Here is an 18,412-nt window from a genome sequence, read left to right as displayed (position 1 = left end):
CTTCAGAAATAACTATATCGTTGTCGGAAACAAGCGACTGTCTGAGTTCCCTAACTTTATCAGAAAAATCCTGGTTCTCAAAACGTGCATAGAAGTTATTCAAAACTTCACACACGTACACACATCTTCTCAATTCATGAAGATTCAAATAAAAGGAAATCTGTTCATTTTAAAATAATTTATTGTGGACATATAGGAAAATGACAACGTTGTTCTGGTATGGATATAAATGCTTACCAAATGTAGTGTCTTCAAGACACAGACATCTGTTTATGTGCCATTTATCCACAATTCAACTATGAATGCATTTGTCTTTCTCAATAAGTCCTTTCAGGATGGTTTAAGTATGTTGTTCTTGCATTGTTCTCCATTTTTAATAATATAGAAAAATATTTTGTTACTTATTTAAATTTTCATTATCTTTATTTGTCTAAATGTCACATGTACATACAGTAAGGCATAAAGAGGTGTAAAAACATGAATCTATATATTCTGTAATATTTAACACTGCCTGTGCCCAGCTGTGCATTTCCACATCAACAAAAACCTCCTATTAATACACAGTGAATGTGACAAAATATTCATAACTAGCATCATAACAACATATCACTTTTTGGTGCTATAATGTGCAAGTGATATGGGATATGATAGTTATACTCTACATCAGTGGTTCTCAAAGTATTTCAAACTGCAGACCACTTTCCTAAGTAAAAAAATGCGGTGGAGCACCAAGGCCTAAAATCACTGCATCGTGAATTTCAAATTTAAACTGCCTCATTTGTTTTGTTACAATTCAAAAGTAAATGTATTTTGCGACAGTAGTATAGTCATAAGTTTACATCAAATTACATACTTAGCAAAACAAATATAAAAATTAACAAAAAGGACGTGCACTGCGTTCCTAAGGGTAACAGATGACATGGTTAAATGACACAATGCTCACGCTGTGATGTAAAGACATTTGGTAAGCAAGCATTTTATGCAAATGAGCAGTTGGCATCGATAAAATTAAAACTCATGTGCAATCAATACTGGACTAATTAGCATATCTGGCAATTTAAACATGACTTTGCTGATATACGATGACTGTCATCCGTGGACCACCTGACATGAATGCGGCCCACAAGTGGTCTGTGAACCACACTTTGAGAACCACTGCTCTACATTCCACTGCATCGTAATTGTAATGATTTTTTTTTTATAATAATGCAGAGCACATCTCCCACTTAAATTGCCCATTGGGACAAATAAAGTTAGTTATTATTATTATTGTATTACATGTATGGATCGAATATTTTTTTGGGAGGCACATATTAAGCTAGTAAAATTCTCACCTCAGTAATGATTAACTATTTCAATTACAAACATTCTAATATTCATGTAATCCATTAATCACAAATTGTAGTAAGAACGAAGCAAGGCAAATTGATGGTCAAAGGGATTATTATGTTAGTACATGACAACTATAGTGCAATAACCAATCCCAAGGGAAACCATGGTAACAATTATAAATATTCTGACCTGGACTAGTTCTGAGAGGCAATACTAAAATTTAACAGAGTAACCACAATTTATCATCAAGTGCATCATGGTTAAAGAACAGATTTAAATTGAGCTAGTATTGGCTTGATAAATTAACATACACCTAAAGACAAAAATCTGTTATGGTATGATTGCTGCCATCACTGCAACAAATATGGCAGTTTAAGGCCACGTTTCCTGTGTGTACATGCATAATCGTGCGCATCATGACCTTACATATGCACACACAAACGATTATAGCATATGATTATAGACTACACAGCACAGAATACAAAAACAGAAAATATTATGACTAGGCTTGAGGGTAATGCCACATTTAGAATTTCTGTATACATTTTACAAAAAAATCCTCTCCTTGAATATCAAAATATGTACTTACATCTCATGCTATATTTGCAGGCCAGGATAACAGTGCCACAAAGCTAGTAAATATGCTAAATACAAAAACATTTCTGACATAAAGACGAAATTTGTATCCAGTGCTCACATGAAAGAGGACAGTGTACACTTGCTGTCTTAACACACCTTTGAAGACAGAATTGAGTATTTAAGTTTTTTAAAAAGTGATGACCTGTGTGTGTGTGGTTTAAATTAAATTATCACAACATCTTAATAAACTTCAATAAAACAAGTATGATTTACTCATCTTGTCCCTCTGTCCATGTACTTAACAACTTGAATTAAAAAGGCACTAGTAAGGTCTGATTGCTCCTGAAGACTAGAAATTTATAAAATTTATAGAAATTGATAAACAGAACAATTTTAACTTTCATTCTGGCACAGTTTTATAACAGATGTAATGTCCCTAATATGGGCAGCTAAAAGCTAAAATCACAAAACACAAGGGAATCAAAAAGTAAAGGCAAATAATATTTTAACTGTGAGCAACTTCATCATATTTCCAAAATATGACATTTCCCCATATAGTCCCTGGGCAAGAAATTGTTATATTAACTAGCGTTTGTATTTCTGCACAGAAGGTTTTGACTGCTCCTGAAGCCAGGTAAGCGCAACTTGCTATACTTCATTATCAGAGGTGAATCTGTGAAAACACAGTACCTCTGTAACAGAGATGTAATAACTGTGCATTATGGTGAATGCACATCCAAAGCTGATATCCTTAATGTGCAGTCAACTTAGACACTGTTATCAATGGTCTTTTCTACTTAATGCATCCACCCTCTCGATGTGCTCTTGTGATATTGATGGGCAACCAGAACAACCTTCATCAATGACACTTGTTCTCCCTGCTTTTAGCCTTTCTACCCAATCTTAAACCTTTTGTTGATTCATGATGTAATGTCCATACTGAGCTAACATCTGACAGTGAATTTCCATAAGTCTCACTCTCTCTGCCCAATGAAGGTGCCCTTCAAGCATGCTATTCTTTGATGACACAATCTCACAAGGGAGAGTCTATTTTTCTGTCCTTGTGGATGCCACTTGGTGCTACACTGTGCATGGTCAAACAATCCAACAGGCAGTGTACATATGCTGCATTTCAATCTATGACCTTTCAACTTTCCTGTTGTCTTTTCTACTTGACCCGGTAATGGATTCTCCAGTGGTAAATATCATGGACTATTCATCAATCTTTTCTGCATTCGCCATGGAAGAATGACCTGTAGATTTTAACTGTACCAAATCAACATTTTGGTCTAAAAAGATTTCATCCCGAAGAGCAACAACAAAGTCTTACATTAACTGCAGTGAAAGAGCTGCAGGATTTTTATCTTTCTTTGTGCTTTTGTGCTTGTTAAGCACAGTGACAGGCTTCCTCTGGGGTGTCGTGCTATACAAGCTCACAGATGAGGATTATTATTAGTTAGTTCTGTGCAATGCTAATTTAAGATGTATCATTGCATTTACAATTCTCTTGAGTGCAAATTGCACTCAAACAATCTATAAACACTTTGACTATTTTTTTGTGTTATTTGTTTTTATTTGTGTAAAGCACACTGTCTGCTCTTCAGTGAAGAAATGCACTACATAAATCATATTATTATTAGTCATATTATTTCACTAACATATCTTTGTTCTGGTTACCATGTTATTTAAAAGTGGCCTTTACTTTTTGACTCTCTATAGAATGTTCTTTGACCACACAATCTCGCAAGAGAAGATTCATATTTCTACTCTCCTGGATGCCACAATTAAACGTCTAGTGTTGCACTGTGTATGGTCAAACAATGCAACAGGCACTGTACATATGTTGCATTTTCACTAGCATATTATCACATTGTGGCCCTATGCTCCTCAAAGAGTAACAAGGACTAAACTATCATATCACATAATTTAAAACTGGCCTCACTTTTTCATTCTCTCTCATATATATATATACTGTATATGTGTGTGGAAGCTTATACATGAATAAATGAGTGTATGTGTAAAAAAATAAATCAATATAAAATGCAAAACAAGCAAAAGTAAACATACATTCATAAATAACAGCAAGAATAGTTATAAGCCTAAATATAAAACTTAATGCCACTGAGTATTTTACACTAATAAAGAAATAATACTGGATTAACAGAAACCTAGAGGCATACAGAAATCAACATCAGCTTATAATGTACCTGGGTTGTTGAAGACGTTCATGACCTATATATGTGCTACAGTGCATTTACAAATAGATGCAGAAAAGCTTCTTGCTAGTAAATTTGACCTTTACAATGTCTTGCCCTTGAATTTTGCTCCACTGTAAACACCCATTGCAACAAACTTGGCAAAGTTCACACCAAGACCAAGGATATTGGGAGCCTGTTGAAAAGACACAAATGTAATGATAATATAAGGCAAAAAAGAAATAAGATGACCAAAGAAAAAAAAAAAACTAGGTAGCACGACAGTAGGAATATATGCCAAAATAACATAACATATCCCATCATAAACAAGAAATGCTAAAAAAGCAAAACTTGCACCACATCTGCTGCTGAGATAGAGATATACTAATGTTTAGGCAACAGGTGCTCACCACCTGTCAAGGTAGGGTAGAAAATTTTCGAGTAAATGTGTATTTGGTTTATATTTATTTCTATGACCTATAGAAAGTCTGATAAAAATGCCAGTCATTTTTTTGCTGTCCTGAAACTGATGTGCAAGTATCTTCACAGACAAACTGTCACATACTTCTACATTCTGAGCATAAGTATAAGGTGCTGAGGTTTTTATTTTGATATGTGGTGTATTTTTATAGTATATAGTAGCAAACATGTGATTTTGATGAGAAATGTGAACCTAATCCACAACCAAATAACATGTAAATTTAAACCAAAACAAAGAGAACTATAAGCTTCATAAACAATTTCTTAAACGTATACACCCAGTGTTCTTACATAGACAAAAAAATCATTGAGGAGGTAGCCATATGCAAGCCAGGCCAAACAGCACAGTGTGCCCCCCAGCAACAAGGGAATGGAGGTTCCTTCAGCACTTCGCTCTCGTGCTATCTGCACCTGTAAAATGTAATCCAATATTAATAGCACTCCTATAAATGTGAGTTAAAAAAAATACCCATCAGAGATTCTGCAACCTACACTTTACAAAATTACATGACTTCTTATTGACTGGACACAGCTAAGAGTTTTAAAAAGTTCTGTGACTCGTTTTCTGATGACTTACCTATCATTGTCGACATAAATTTGCATCTCATGGATGTGCTGCACTTTCAATGGTTCATGAGTAGATTTACGTTGCTCTCTACATTTTGCTAATCTCAGTAATCTGTCACACAAAGACAGATGCAACAGTGGCACTTAGCATTCTCTTGCCGACTGAATTGGGGCAGCCAAAACTTGCATCTGCCTTTCTCTTAACGCAGATCATTTCTGGAGACCACAATAGGCAAACCATCCTTGGGAGTTTTGCAATTTACACAGACTTAACTCTGTGACATGATAAATAACTTTGAGACCTTATTCTATCCTTGCATAATCAAAGGGGTAGATGAAAGTGCCACTGGAATGCAACCATAAAAAAAATAAGACCTAGAATATGTGGGGTATAATTTGTCCAAGCTGTAGATCTTTTTTTCTTTATGTAATTTTGCATAGTATAATAATTATGCCTGTCATAATGGAGTGATACACTACACAACTAAAGAAAGTTTCATGTAATCAACTAGAGGACAGCTGCAGTTTCATGTACAGGACAATTGGGACAAAGTTAATGTGATTTTTGGATCAGAAATGCTTAATAATTTTGACTCATGATGTTGTAATCTAAAATTCCATTTTCTTCTGTAAAACACAATGATTCTCATGTTGTTTTCAAACCTTCATAAATACAATAATTAAAATAACAAATAATCAATAATTAAGTAATAATTAAAACAAAAAAAGTATCCCAAGCTAAACCTTTTCAAAGATCATGTCCCAAAGGAAAAAATAGAGATTAACCACCAGATAAAACAATATATGCCAGGCAGTATAAGTTATTTTTAAGCCCTTGCTTCTTTCATTTCCGGGCACAGAAAAAATATTAAAGTATTTCCAACAGAAGTGAAGTGCATCTATATTTTTTATTAATCTAAAAAATAAATTAAAATGTCCACTCACTATGTCAAGGATTGGAGTTAGAAGCACCACCACGGACCAGACAAACAAAAAGAAGCCAAGAGTGCTGGCAAGGGCTGGAGGGTACGGAGTAAACAGCTTCAGGTACAGCAGGTGTCCCAGTAAAAGTAAGGCCAGCATCAAGACTTGTGCCACAGGCCAGCTCTGTTCAACATGTGCAGATGAACTCGTAGACAAAAAAGCATATATATATATACACAAACACAAAAACATAAAATACACAGTTAAACAGAAAACATTAGTGATTTAATTTTATGCACATATGTAGTGTTTTTCTTTGAAAAAATTATTGTCTACATCTGCCAGTATTCTCATATACTATAAAATGTGCAGCATATTGATCTTTTAAAACAATTAGGTAATATACAGATAAATAAATGTCATATCAATTTAAAAAAAAGAGAATAACCATTCCTAGTCTGAGGCTAGTTTAGAACAAAATTATTCTGCATTTACAAAATCACAACATGGCTGCAAAATATAATTCTAATGTACACTGATAACATAAATCACTAACTTCACACCTGATAAAATATAAGACCCTTGGAGCAAGCGGAGATATGAGGGTTAAATGGAACAATGACATTTTTTTTGGTCTTCTATAAGCAAGGAAACACTCTTTTCACAGGACTAATGTCATGCCAAAAGCAAAAACAACAAAAAAAGTTGTTTTAGCTACCAACACATCTCCTCTTAGACAAGAAACTCCAAATGATTTCATGTGTTGTTGCACTACCACCATATCAAAATTTTGACATGCAAGAATCAACACTTTTTTAATATACTAACAAAAGGACAATTAGACCACATCAGATATTGATACTGCTTTGCTTCTTACTATTGCTGCTCAGCCAGAAAACTGGAAATCACAGGAGGATGGGGGAAAAAGTGGCAGTGTCCAAATACTGCTTCTTTAAACAGATGAAACATTTACCCATGAATATTTGTTTCTGAAGTAGATGAAGTGGCCACAGATGCCTTGGGATAAAAAAACAACACTTATACTGATAAGAAGATAGATGGCTCAAGCTGTACTGAATCAACAAACATATGGGTTACACATTTTCAGAAAGCAACAGACTTTTTTTTTCCAAGATCCTGTTTATGACATTGCTTAAAAATCTGAGAAAGGACTAGGACTGCTTCCTTCCATTAATACCAGATGGTGTCACTATTTGTACTATATGTTGCCACCATAAGTACTAGACATTGTCACTATTAGTACTAAATATTGTAATTTGAAATGTAGCCACCATAAGATTCTAACATTAACAGAGATAAAAAAAAAAAAAAAGACTGTGTATATGCATGTACATCCCATCACAGTATTCATTCTCTTCCCTTATTCTCAATCTGGGCTCAGATCACATTCACAATGCTAATTATATAATGCTTATATCACCATCACAATGCTACTCTCCTGAATGTGGCATCTATTTACAGGACAGACTGCTGTCACAATAAAGTCTTAACTTACTGGCCCCTTTCCCATTCTTCTTCTACCACAAAATTCCCACTCTCTTACTCTCACATACCCAGCAGCATGACACAGAAGCAGGGACATTAATGTACTGAATGTACTAACACTGACCTTAGACCTGCTGACAGCAACATAGACAAAAACATATAGCCCCCAGAGAATTGTGCCCACACCATTGACCAGAATCAAAGTGGAGTTGCTGACCACCAGTCCATAATACACAGCAATTAGGCTTCTGCAATGTGAAATAATCAATTACAAACATACTCAACAGTATGCACATTGTATACTACTTTTCGCAAAGACAAAACCTGAGTAACATACATGTGCACTTTGAAACAAATCAGCCTGCTCAGGGCATTTCCAATGACAAGGTTTAAGCTCTTAAACGCTATCATTTTCATTTTCTATTGCTATTTTAGTTCTTATTAGAGTTCTCAAAATTGTGGCCTTCAAATTTATCTTCAAAATGGACAATGAAAACTATTAAAACTACTAAGGATGAGTAGGAAATGGCCAACTGTGCTTACTTGTCCTATAAAATGTTGAACACTAAACCAGAAAACCAGGAAAAACACAAAGAAAAAAGACAGATATATACCTGACGCTTTACCACTTCTATTACTGTTTTTATTTTTCTTGTAAATGAACCCAAATATCAGTAATGAACAGTTTACAAGACAGTCCTGCATGAATAAGTAGCAATCCATATTTGGAAAAGAAGAGATAGAAATACATCCTGACTTACATGACTGTGTTGATGAGAAAAAACAGGTATGGCACATTCTTTGTGTCTTTGGTCTTGTACATGTCCAGACATGATGGTCTAGAAAAAAAGTACAGTATCAAAATTGTTATTACACATTATTGCAATTATTATACATCAATTGTAAACAGTGTGATCTTATCCTAGGCCTCTAGTAAAAAATATTTAAATTGAATTTGTATAGCTGTCAGTCTACTATCCAACATCCTATTCTCAAATTAAACTTTTGAAAATAGCATGCATGACTTTTGAAAAATAAAAATATGCAAAAATTAAAAACATTAAATGAAGACATGAATTAAATAATACTAAAAAAAAACAGTCCTTATGAGAAAAAGCATTGCAGACAAACAAACAAGATTAAAACAGTTGTCTGAAAGCATTGTATGTGTTCCATTGATTTATATTTTTCTCTTCTGCCACCTGTCATGTGAAAGTCAAAAAAATCATTATCACAGCAAAAAAGTAGGACTGGCATGATTACTCATTGATTTGTTTCTCCTTGCTCTGCAAACTGCTGCAGGTGAGGCCTAGGGATCAATCGTGACAAAGCCAACAAATGTTGGGCAACAGTCCTTCACTCTTGCATTTGAGTGCTTCTTGCATGACTCTTGAGTTTCCATGGTTTGGACCAGCTTGCACAAAATTCCTGAGTCTGCCCTTGACCCATCCAGTGACATTAAAAAAAAAATTCATCTCATACCTATGCACAATGAGTGTATTTACCTGTAAATATAAAAACACAGACCAAAAGAAAAATCTCATGGAGTAAATTTTACTTCTTTGTATTTAGATCTCACAGCAACTTTTAAGCATCAAGATTTAATCATTTTCTTTTACAGGTAAAAATTGTTGACCAGTGTTTTTTTCAATGATGGACTGATATAAAGTTGAAAGTAACATTCTGGTTATTGTGAATCATTTGTAATAAACCTAAAATTAGGAACATATGATGTCCTTGATATCCACCTTAGGAGGAAAAAAGACTAAAAGTTTAATAAGCCTTTGTGCACATGCCAGTTATCACTTATCTTATTCATGTGCCTAGGATTGGAATGATCATATGTGTCGACTACAGGAGTTCTTATATAGTGTATGTATCATTAATCCTCTTAGCGCGATGGGCCTCAATTGTGGCTCTGCTCATATGACCCAATAATAGTAAATTGTGAATTTTCTTGGATTATTGCTGTCACCAGAGTGAAAGCATACAATTTTCATTACTTTTATTGCAAAGTTTAAGTTTTCTCCTTTTCAAAAATTTATTTTTTGTGGTCTAAAGTTTACCTGAGAGCAACAAATAAAAACAAACATCACCCACACACGTCTTAAAAATGTGCCATTGTTTTATTATGTAATCACATTTTTATGCAGTGCTGAGAGGGTTAAAATTTAAGCTTCATTATTGAAACACCCACTGCAACATGACGAGGAGCTTGCAAAACTTAGCCAACTTTTAGGCTTTTTTTTTCATTATATAGTGGTTAAAACATTCGTCGATCACTGCAAGCAGTATGAGGCTCCGGGTTGAGATCTCGTCTCACGACACACTCTCTGTAAGTGACAGCTGTCGGGGATTTTCTCCGGATTCCCTCATAGTCCGAAATAAAGGTGGAAGCACTTTCCTAGCTACTAACTCAACCAAAGTGTCAGGTTACCCAGCAACGAATACACACGTGCGTTATTTGGGGACATTCTGGGCAGATAGAATTGCATAACCGAAAAGTACTCACTTAACTGATAAAAACGCCTACGTACAAATGTACTCATACTTCTAGTGTCGCAGGTGATGTCTGATACTTAAAAAAAAACTTTTACAAAAACTTACTCGTAAATAGAAAAAAAGCGAATAGTAAATGTGGAATTCATCGTTGGCTGAAACAATTTTGTTTAATGCACTTACATTCCCGATGCCATAAGCACAAAGGTGACGACTATCGTTACAGTTTCAACGACCGACAAGAGCTCCATCGTGGTTGCTTTCAGACTGCGGCTACGTACTCGCAGACGCAAACTTATGTGCACTTTTTCCCCCGCAATATCGATTATAGGACACGGCGCGCCTTCTACAACGACAGTAAACCTGTGTGGAATTATGAAAGTGACAACTGATTAAGGAAAAAGGGAAGTATAACGCTAATGGACTGGAACTATTTCATCAAACTAATATCAAGCGAGATCTAAGCTCGAGGTTTTACCACGAACTGGCATTACACGTCCATAGTTTGACTTTTTGATCACGAACTAATATCCCTGGACTGCTGGCAGACGATAGTTTTCCAGTTAACTGCTAAAATGAGGCATGATACAAGAAAGCTTCCGGTTTAGTCACATTCTTTGTTGCGGCTCGCCGAGACTAACAGCGGAGAACTTTGTAAGAGACAGCGTTGGTCTTGGCAGACAGACAGCGGTCCACCTATACACGTCTATGTTTTGATGTTCACGTGTTCAAGGGAGACTATTCTCACACTTCACATAACAGTTTCGCAGGTAATTCGGTTCCAGTAGAGAGGACGTTGACGAGGAATCGCTTAAAAGTCCCGGACTGGCAGCAACTGGTGCAGATTATGTTCGTTCTCATCTTCGTGCCTCTATAAAGTTCTTAACTATTGTCTACATTAGTTTTGTTTTTGTATTTCTTGTCCAGAGGCGCATTCTCACTATATCAGTTACTCGGTTGTAATCTCTGGTACTTCGTCAAAAAGTGGAGACTTAATATTATGGTTATTCTGGTCATAACAGCACTTTTGCTATAGACTTTGTTTGAGCACTTGACATTTCCTCCCCTGCGTTACCAGAAACAGTGATTTTTAATGTTAACGAGCATTAATTGAAACCATTTATAATTATAGACAATATGATTACTATTATATACAACGGTTATTAATGTACCTAAACCGTTGAAGTGTGACAGAAATAGAAACAAAATATACAACAGAGATCAGACTCGGGTTTGACATTACATCAGTGATCACAATGAAAGAATTGATGCAATTAGTACTTGTCAAAGTTAATTGTGGAGCTGTCCAAGTGAATAATATGACTAGCTGAGTTCATGCTCTCTCTTTTATATTTAGATTTCTGTTCCTTAAATTGCAGTGTCTCTGTGGTTTGAATTATTGGTTTATTTTTATCTGGATTTGACTGTAGAAAATATTGAGACTATAAAACTGAATTTTTAGCTTGGGTTTTGCTATACATCATTAGACAAATGTCTAGGTTTTGTGATTATTAAATAGATTGGGGTTTTTTAGATATCATTTACACACATAGCAGTTTAATAGTACATTTACTTTTCAGATTCACTTTTACTCAATTGATTTTAATACTATTTCCAGACTGTGTCTTATCAAACGTTCATGGATAGGAAACATGAAAAGCAAGGATACCTTGGAGATTTACATGACAAGACACTGGCCCAGCTTCAAGAACTACTACAAAGACAAGAAAAACTTCTAGCTAAACAGTAAGATCAAGATTCTATTATTTAGACTATCATCTTCTGATAAAGTAGTTGCCGCTGGTGGAAGAATTCCAAAGTAATTTAAGAAAAAAAAATTGTTCATCAGTTGAACAGACTATGTCTTTGCTGTATCCAACTGAAGGTAGTTTTTTGAGCTGAGACAAAAAATCATGCCATGTATTTGTCATCAGATAAAGTTAAGAATGCAGAATTATATTTTAAAAAGAAAGTGCCACTGCAGAAATGTTCTTTTTTTTCTTTGTAGGAAGTTCTTGGATTCTTTACCAGATAAAGGAGAGAAGATACATCAGTTTGCAAAGATACTCAGAGAAGTGATTTCATTAAAAGAAAAACATGAAAATTCCATGACATTCTCCACCCAGGATAACCTCTGTCATGATGTGACAGCTGCTCTTAGTGAGCACCTGCAGAGTTTGACTGTGGGAAGTAGGGAAGAAGGCACGATTAAAGATCCACAAGATGGTGAAAACAGTGCACATAATGAAAAGAAGTTTCAGAACAGCTATGAGAAGGTGATACGAAAAGACCACGTAATAGACAAGAAGGAGCCTTTTAAACCAAACAGGTAATGATTCATTGCTTGCTATCATTTTATTAATTTATGTGTTACTTCTTTTAAAATCATTAAACCTGTTTGGAGGGAGTGGTCTTTTTCATCAATGAAAGTAAAAAAGGTCAAAGGTATGCATGATTCTTTTTTAATATCACTGGGGGGAAACTCAGTTCATGAGACTGCAGTAAAACTTCCTTATTAACACCTTCCCTATTATGACCCCCTTTTAGTTATGACCCAAAAATATGTTCATAGACAATTTCTTTATGTAAACATGTTTGTGCTCTGTTATGGCTCTTTTGCAGAAATCACATGTGGTAAAATATGGTCGCCCCCATCCATTGCTGTCTCTTTACCAGTGCATATCAGTCAGTTATGCTTTATTAAACACCTTTTTCCAGAAATCGCATGTTTAAAAAATAAAATTTCTGTGACTAACTTTGTGCTTTCCTGCGACTTTTTGCAGCAATTGCATTCCAAAATATAAATAGTGCATTTTAAGAGAGCGTGTTTGTCTATCACATTTGCTCTTAACCAGAGAATTAGTTTTCATAAAAATTTACAGTCAAGCTCAATAATGGCAGAATAAGTTAGCATGACTGAGCAAAATTAAAATAACAAAGTAAAGCATTAAGATATACTTTGTAAGATCTTTATTTCAACATTTAATTAAATGAACTTAAATTAATAGATGCTTGAAGTCATGGTTCCTGAAATGAAGGCAGGCTGTTTGATCTTGCTGTGACCCCTCTCAGTTACATCCATATTTTGGTGGATTTTAGTGAAGAATTTGGGTCAATACACTCCCTTCTATTCTCAAGATACATTGTGCCTACAAACATCACCATGCACAGATAGATTTTGGAAGACAGTACCTTGTAATGAACTTTACCCGATCACCCCTACACCAGACCTCACAATGTTCCTTAGCTGAGGTTTCTGTATGTTTCATATGTCTTCGTATTGCTCTTTGTATCCATTCTCCATCCAAGACAGTGAGGACTGGCTGACCTGCATTCAGATCTTGTCTCAGGCACACTTTTCTTTCTCTGTGTGCGTCATTTATTTGCAGAGCTGGCTCTTTTGCTGTGATAGAGCCTTAGCTGCTGACTTGGTGTAAAACACAATTGCCCCTCTCTTCATCTAAGCAGAAGACCATTGTAAATCAAAAGCTGTCTAGTACACTGTGTCTGTTTAAGGACTTTGAAAATAGCCAGTGTCAGAGAGCTCCCTGAGAAATTCAAGCCAAAGAGCAAAGTGCCAGATGTCAAAAAACACAGAGATTCATCATCAAACGTGATCCCAGCTGGGGTTGCACAAACTTTTTATGGCCAGGAGACATGGTCTTGTGATTATAAGCAACACGAAGAAAGTGCCATTCACTTACCAGCCCACAAATTCGAAAAGGCCAAGATGATATCTGTAGAAGATTCGATTGAAATTCAAAGACGACAGAAAGAAGAAATAGAGGTGAGTCGAGCTGTGGGGATGATAATGTTTTACATAATGTGAATACTCTGAAGCACCAGATTCAGTTGCATAACCTGTTGTAAATTGTCTGATTTTGCAGACTTTTACAGAGAGTCATTCTTTAGAAGTGGACATTAAATTTGAGTAGATTGTCTTTTAATGTGCTGAAACAGTCATATGAATGGTGAAAGAAATAGAGGGAAAAGAAGTGTGAACTTCATATTTCATGAACAGTGTTACCGAGAGGGATACATTTCCATACACTTGTCACACACACCCTCTGCACCTCCCCACCTCCACACTGAAAAATCAGGAGGCTGATAGAAAATAAAGACGATGAGAGATCGTTAGCATATTATTAAGCTTATTGACACATTAACTATTTTAGTATATTTTTTCATGATGTCTTTTGTGCTTTTTCTTGCTTTTTAAGATATTTTACATCCCACTGAAGATACAGTAAACATAGTTTTTCCAAACTTATGACTAAAATTATTATATCTGAAAATGTTCACTAAGCAACGATAGAGAGGTTCTACACCGATGCACTTAGTGCACTCTGCTTTAAAACAAGTTTTAGGGGAGGCCAGTTAGACTAAGTGACCCCACCCCCCACCTCCCAGAAATGGATACCTGAACCTCTTACAAACAATCTGAGCTGACACATTGAACTAAAATGTTACCACCCATGCAACTATTAGGCTATATGAGGCTAAGGTATTTGTATAATTTGTAAACCAAACCTAACAATTTTGAAGGGATTTTCAGACGAAAGTGATGTAATTTGTGTCTACAAGAATGTGCAATACAACTAGGGGAAGTAATAAATGAGCACTGCTACTAAAAATGTGTTGCCTCTCAGTATACAGTTGCCTCTCTTGATATTGGATGTATTAATAGCATCTGGTCTTTCGCAATTGACAAAAAACTTGTGCAGTCCGGTGATCGCAGGTAGCTTATTTTTAGAATAGCATGGGTACGCACAATTTATATGCATTTTCTGACCTTTGGAAACCCCTGAGGTGTTTAACGTGGGAAAATTTCTTATGTTAATGTATTGAAGTGTTTTCTGTGGCTGTTTACACTTTATTGTACAAATATACACATTTTGTGTCATTGGGCAGAAAAGAAAATAAAGATAAATGTTTAAATTGTTCCAAATGGAAATAGATATGTACATGTATATAAAAATATAAATTGGTAGTCTTAGTGGAATATTCTGTATATAAAGTTTTTGAGTAAAAGAGACTAACACTAATAACAATAAAGAAGTCTCATGGTTGCTTGATGTAACCACAAACTTGTATACACGTCTGTGATGTGTAGCAACACAAAAACCTTAATATTTTTGAAGTAAACTTTAAGGCCAGAAAACAGTACCAAATCATGCAATAATTTTCATGGAGTTCAGGATGCAAAATATGGGCTAGTTCTTGTTATAAACAGTAGTTGCTTGGTTGTCACTGTCAGTCAGTCAGATAACAAACATTAATCTTGTGAATCTTCCTCTGTTCACTTAACTTGACATAAGATTATTTGTAGAATTATCCTCTTAAAAAATTACATTGACAGTCTGTCATAATGATAGGATGATGGTCACTTGTAAAGCACATTTCCTTACACATGTGACGTGACAGATTACATCATACACTCAATACAAAAACACACATATAGGTACTAAAGGTATTTAAAGAAACACTTAAATTCCTGCTGAATTTAATGCTTTATATATTTGCTTGTATTATTGTTATTTTCCATGAAATTTACAAATTTAGAAAGAGCTATATGTCATCTGTTGTTACTGTTTCTCATTAAATATTTTAAAACAATAGTTGTGCTACAGTGAGTAGTGGTATTTTCTGATAGTGTTTTTTTATATGTGACATATGTGTAATATTTTTAATTATGGTTTGTAGCGACTTCAAGGACTGCATGCAGCAGAAAGGCTAGCAGAACGATTCCACATCAAACTGGGGAACTACAACACCTGGGTGCCAGACATGGAGTATCCTTTCAGGAGCTGAGATTTTGATTGGGTCTTTCCATTTTGAGTTATGCTTTCATTCAGTCCTTGTTTAAATGTTGTGTAATATTGGAAACAGACAGTAAGAGTTTGGATGAAGGAGTGAGAGATGAGGAAGGAAGCATGGCAGCTGCAACAAAAGGGTCTTTTTTTGTGTGGATCACCCTCCTGTAAGCTGAACTGGTAAGGTTGGTTGGCTTTTGCTAGGGACAGACGACCTTCATGTCGCCAGAACAGTAACGTGTTTAATACAATAAACAAGGAAATCGGGCAGTCCTTAACAAGTGATTGATACATCACGAAGCCACCTTCATGGGGCTGTGGTTAACAAGGTTATTTCCTTTATAGAATGACGTTAGCACAAGTCCTTGCAACTCCGTCTCTTTGTTTTGTTTTTCTTTCTCTCACCATCCCCCCAACACACATGCTTTTTCCTTTTCTCCTCCAACCGTTATTACCCATATTCGTTTCACCCCCGTCAACCATCAACCCGAGTGTGACTCACTCTGCAGCTTCATGGTAAATAAGCGAATTTCTAGGTCAGAGCGCGACGTCCTGGGTACAGAGTCGATGTAAATAAAGAGTGGATTTGACACAGGCAGAAGGGGGTCAAACCTGTATGTAAACAATTTTCTAACTAGCAGAGAACGACAGCAGATCCGGCTCAGCAGTCGCTAGCCCGCACTATCCTCGTGACGCGCTATTGTTGAGATCACCTCTCTCTTGGTGGTCTTTTTATCCGAGCCGTCCGCCGTATCAACCAATCAATCTTGAGGTCCCCTAAACCTTGATCCTTAGTCCTAGATGTCGAATATCTGTGACTGACAATATATGTATATGAACGTTGTGTAAAAAGAAAAACTTGCAATGTAGTCACATGTTCAACAGTGCATGTCCGGTAGCAAATGAAGGCAACTGAGGCAGGTGTTTTTTTTTAAAGCTATGTAAAAGGTAGAGCGACGTTAATGGCTTGGGGTTAGGGCACGATTAAGAAAAGGTTGGGTTTAAGCCAGGCAGGAGGTGAGTTTCGCGAAGCGTCGTTGGTTTAATTGCCCTGTGCAAGATCCAGTTTAAAGCACGCTTTCGACTGTTTGAGGATGTAGCTTGTGGCGAAAGTGTTTGCCCAGTTTGTGTCATGTTTGAAGCGAATGCAGGCAAATAACATCAGAATGCTCTGGTCATTTGTCAGTTGGAGGCATACAACGAGATTCCTGTCGAAAACATGATGACCCATCCCTTCGACTTCCCACACGCACACACACTGAGTGAAAGAAGGCTCGACGCGCTGAACAATTCGCTAACGATGTACTGCTCCTTAACATCAACCCAGTTATCGTGACGGAAATTCAGCCCATGAGGAGGAAGCAGAGGCGGAAGACAGTGATGATAGTGACGAAAGTCCTATGTGACGGCATGTACCCTGATGGAGGCCCAGAAACCTTAATCAGCAGCAGGGTGAAAGATCCCAACGGCATCAAAATTTTCGTCCTGTAGCCTATAAGCGGCAATAGCTCAAACCACTCCCCCGTGTTGTTATAATTAACAACATTCGAGCTGTAGAATCGAGTCGACAAAACAGTCCCGCATCTGTTTTTCTGTTTGCTTTTTCCAAACTTAGTTTCGCTCTCCTATTCGTGTGAAGGTGGGGTCACCCGGAAACTTGTGCATTCAGACAGGCAGCTCGTGTGTCATAGTGCCTCATGCTTGTCGTTAGAATACCATAAAGGGATGAATCAGTGACCGATTTTTAAACATAAAATTGTGTGAGAGAGAGAGAGCGAAGGGGTAAAATGGAGCTGTTTTTGACAAGGCCTATGGAGGATGTAGGGTTGGGTGGAGGGAGCAAGCCAACAAACCGTTTTCCCAACGATCCTAATCGATTCTCTTACAAATAGCATAAAGTGATCAGTGCTCTTAATTGCAGAGGCTTTGTACAAAACCTGTCCCTTCGCCATGTTGACCCGACGGGAGGAAGGGTTTTCCGGAATACCAAGCCTTGGTGGCCCTGTTTAGAATTTCTTGTCGTCATTACAAACAAAAAAAAAAAAAAATGTGTTCACATGATCGAAACCAAGTCTGTCGCCGTGCGATTCGATTTGACTTTTTCTTGTGTGGAAGAATGTGCCTTGTAATATAATGTGTCAGAAAAACGGCATGACTTCAGTGTTCCTGTTTGATGTCAGGTCGCAGTGGGAATGTTAGTGAGGGGGAGGATGGTGTGTGTGTGCCAATGTGTGTGCGGGGCGAGGGGGAGATGGAGGGCAAAAAGCCGACTGACAGCCAACGGCAGGTACTATCAAATAACACAAGAGCTCGAGTTCCCTCCAACAGCTTTAGTTACATTTTTTAGCCCAGCGGACATCCGTGTTGCTCAACGCTGACTGGCCCAGCGCCATGCTGAAATCTTGAGCGCGCGTGTTGTATCCTTCACGCCTATCTTTCTGATCTCGTGGAAAGAGGGCCGCTCACCAACCAGACTTCCTTCCTCTCGCTGTTTATTCAGTTTGAATAGAAAGCAGT

The 18,412-nt window shown here is 36.6% G+C and overlaps 2 protein-coding genes across 9 annotated transcripts; one reads left to right on the top strand and one right to left on the bottom strand.

The window, feature by feature from the left end:
* Window positions 1-163: 163 nt before the first annotated feature.
* LOC112553854 (sugar transporter SWEET1-like) lies at window positions 164-10,685 on the bottom strand. 8 transcript variants are annotated; one of them, XR_003097131.1, is made up of 7 exons: window positions 10,266-10,685; window positions 8,345-8,422; window positions 7,708-7,831; window positions 6,099-6,260; window positions 4,878-4,997; window positions 4,119-4,302; window positions 164-2,603 (listed from the first exon to the last, which is right to left on the bottom strand). XR_003097131.1 is itself a non-coding variant. In XM_025221325.1 (7 exons), exons 3-7 carry the CDS (start codon window positions 8,404-8,406, stop codon window positions 4,210-4,212), a joined length of 561 nt encoding a protein of 186 aa, XP_025077110.1. In that variant the 5' UTR covers window positions 8,407-8,422; window positions 8,847-9,022; window positions 10,561-10,685; the 3' UTR covers window positions 164-4,209. The 8 variants fall into 8 exon arrangements, 7 of the variants coding, with proteins under 7 accessions (XP_025077110.1, XP_025077108.1, XP_025077109.1 ...); XM_025221325.1 differs by adding an exon at window positions 8,847-9,022 and having other exon boundaries at window positions 164-4,302; window positions 10,561-10,685; XM_025221323.1 differs by adding an exon at window positions 8,847-9,022 and having other exon boundaries at window positions 164-4,302; window positions 10,266-10,679.
* A 57-nt stretch (window positions 10,686-10,742) lies between these two features.
* Window positions 10,743-18,047, top strand: LOC112553855 (DNA-directed RNA polymerase II subunit GRINL1A-like). Its single transcript, XM_025221328.1, has 6 exons — window positions 10,743-10,920; window positions 11,701-11,828; window positions 12,091-12,411; window positions 13,599-13,869; window positions 15,786-15,874; window positions 17,223-18,047. The coding sequence occupies exons 2-6, from the start codon at window positions 11,722-11,724 to the stop codon at window positions 17,299-17,301; spliced, it is 867 nt and encodes a 288-aa protein (XP_025077113.1). The 5' UTR covers window positions 10,743-10,920; window positions 11,701-11,721; the 3' UTR covers window positions 17,302-18,047.
* Window positions 18,048-18,412: the final 365 nt, after the last annotated feature.

The sequence above is a fragment of the Pomacea canaliculata genome, linkage group LG13 (genome assembly GCF_003073045.1).
Source record: "Pomacea canaliculata isolate SZHN2017 linkage group LG13, ASM307304v1, whole genome shotgun sequence".
NCBI lineage: Eukaryota > Metazoa > Mollusca > Gastropoda > Architaenioglossa > Ampullariidae > Pomacea > Pomacea canaliculata.
The sequence above is the reverse complement of the archived record's forward strand: the minus strand, read 5'-3'. Positions and strand labels throughout refer to the sequence as shown.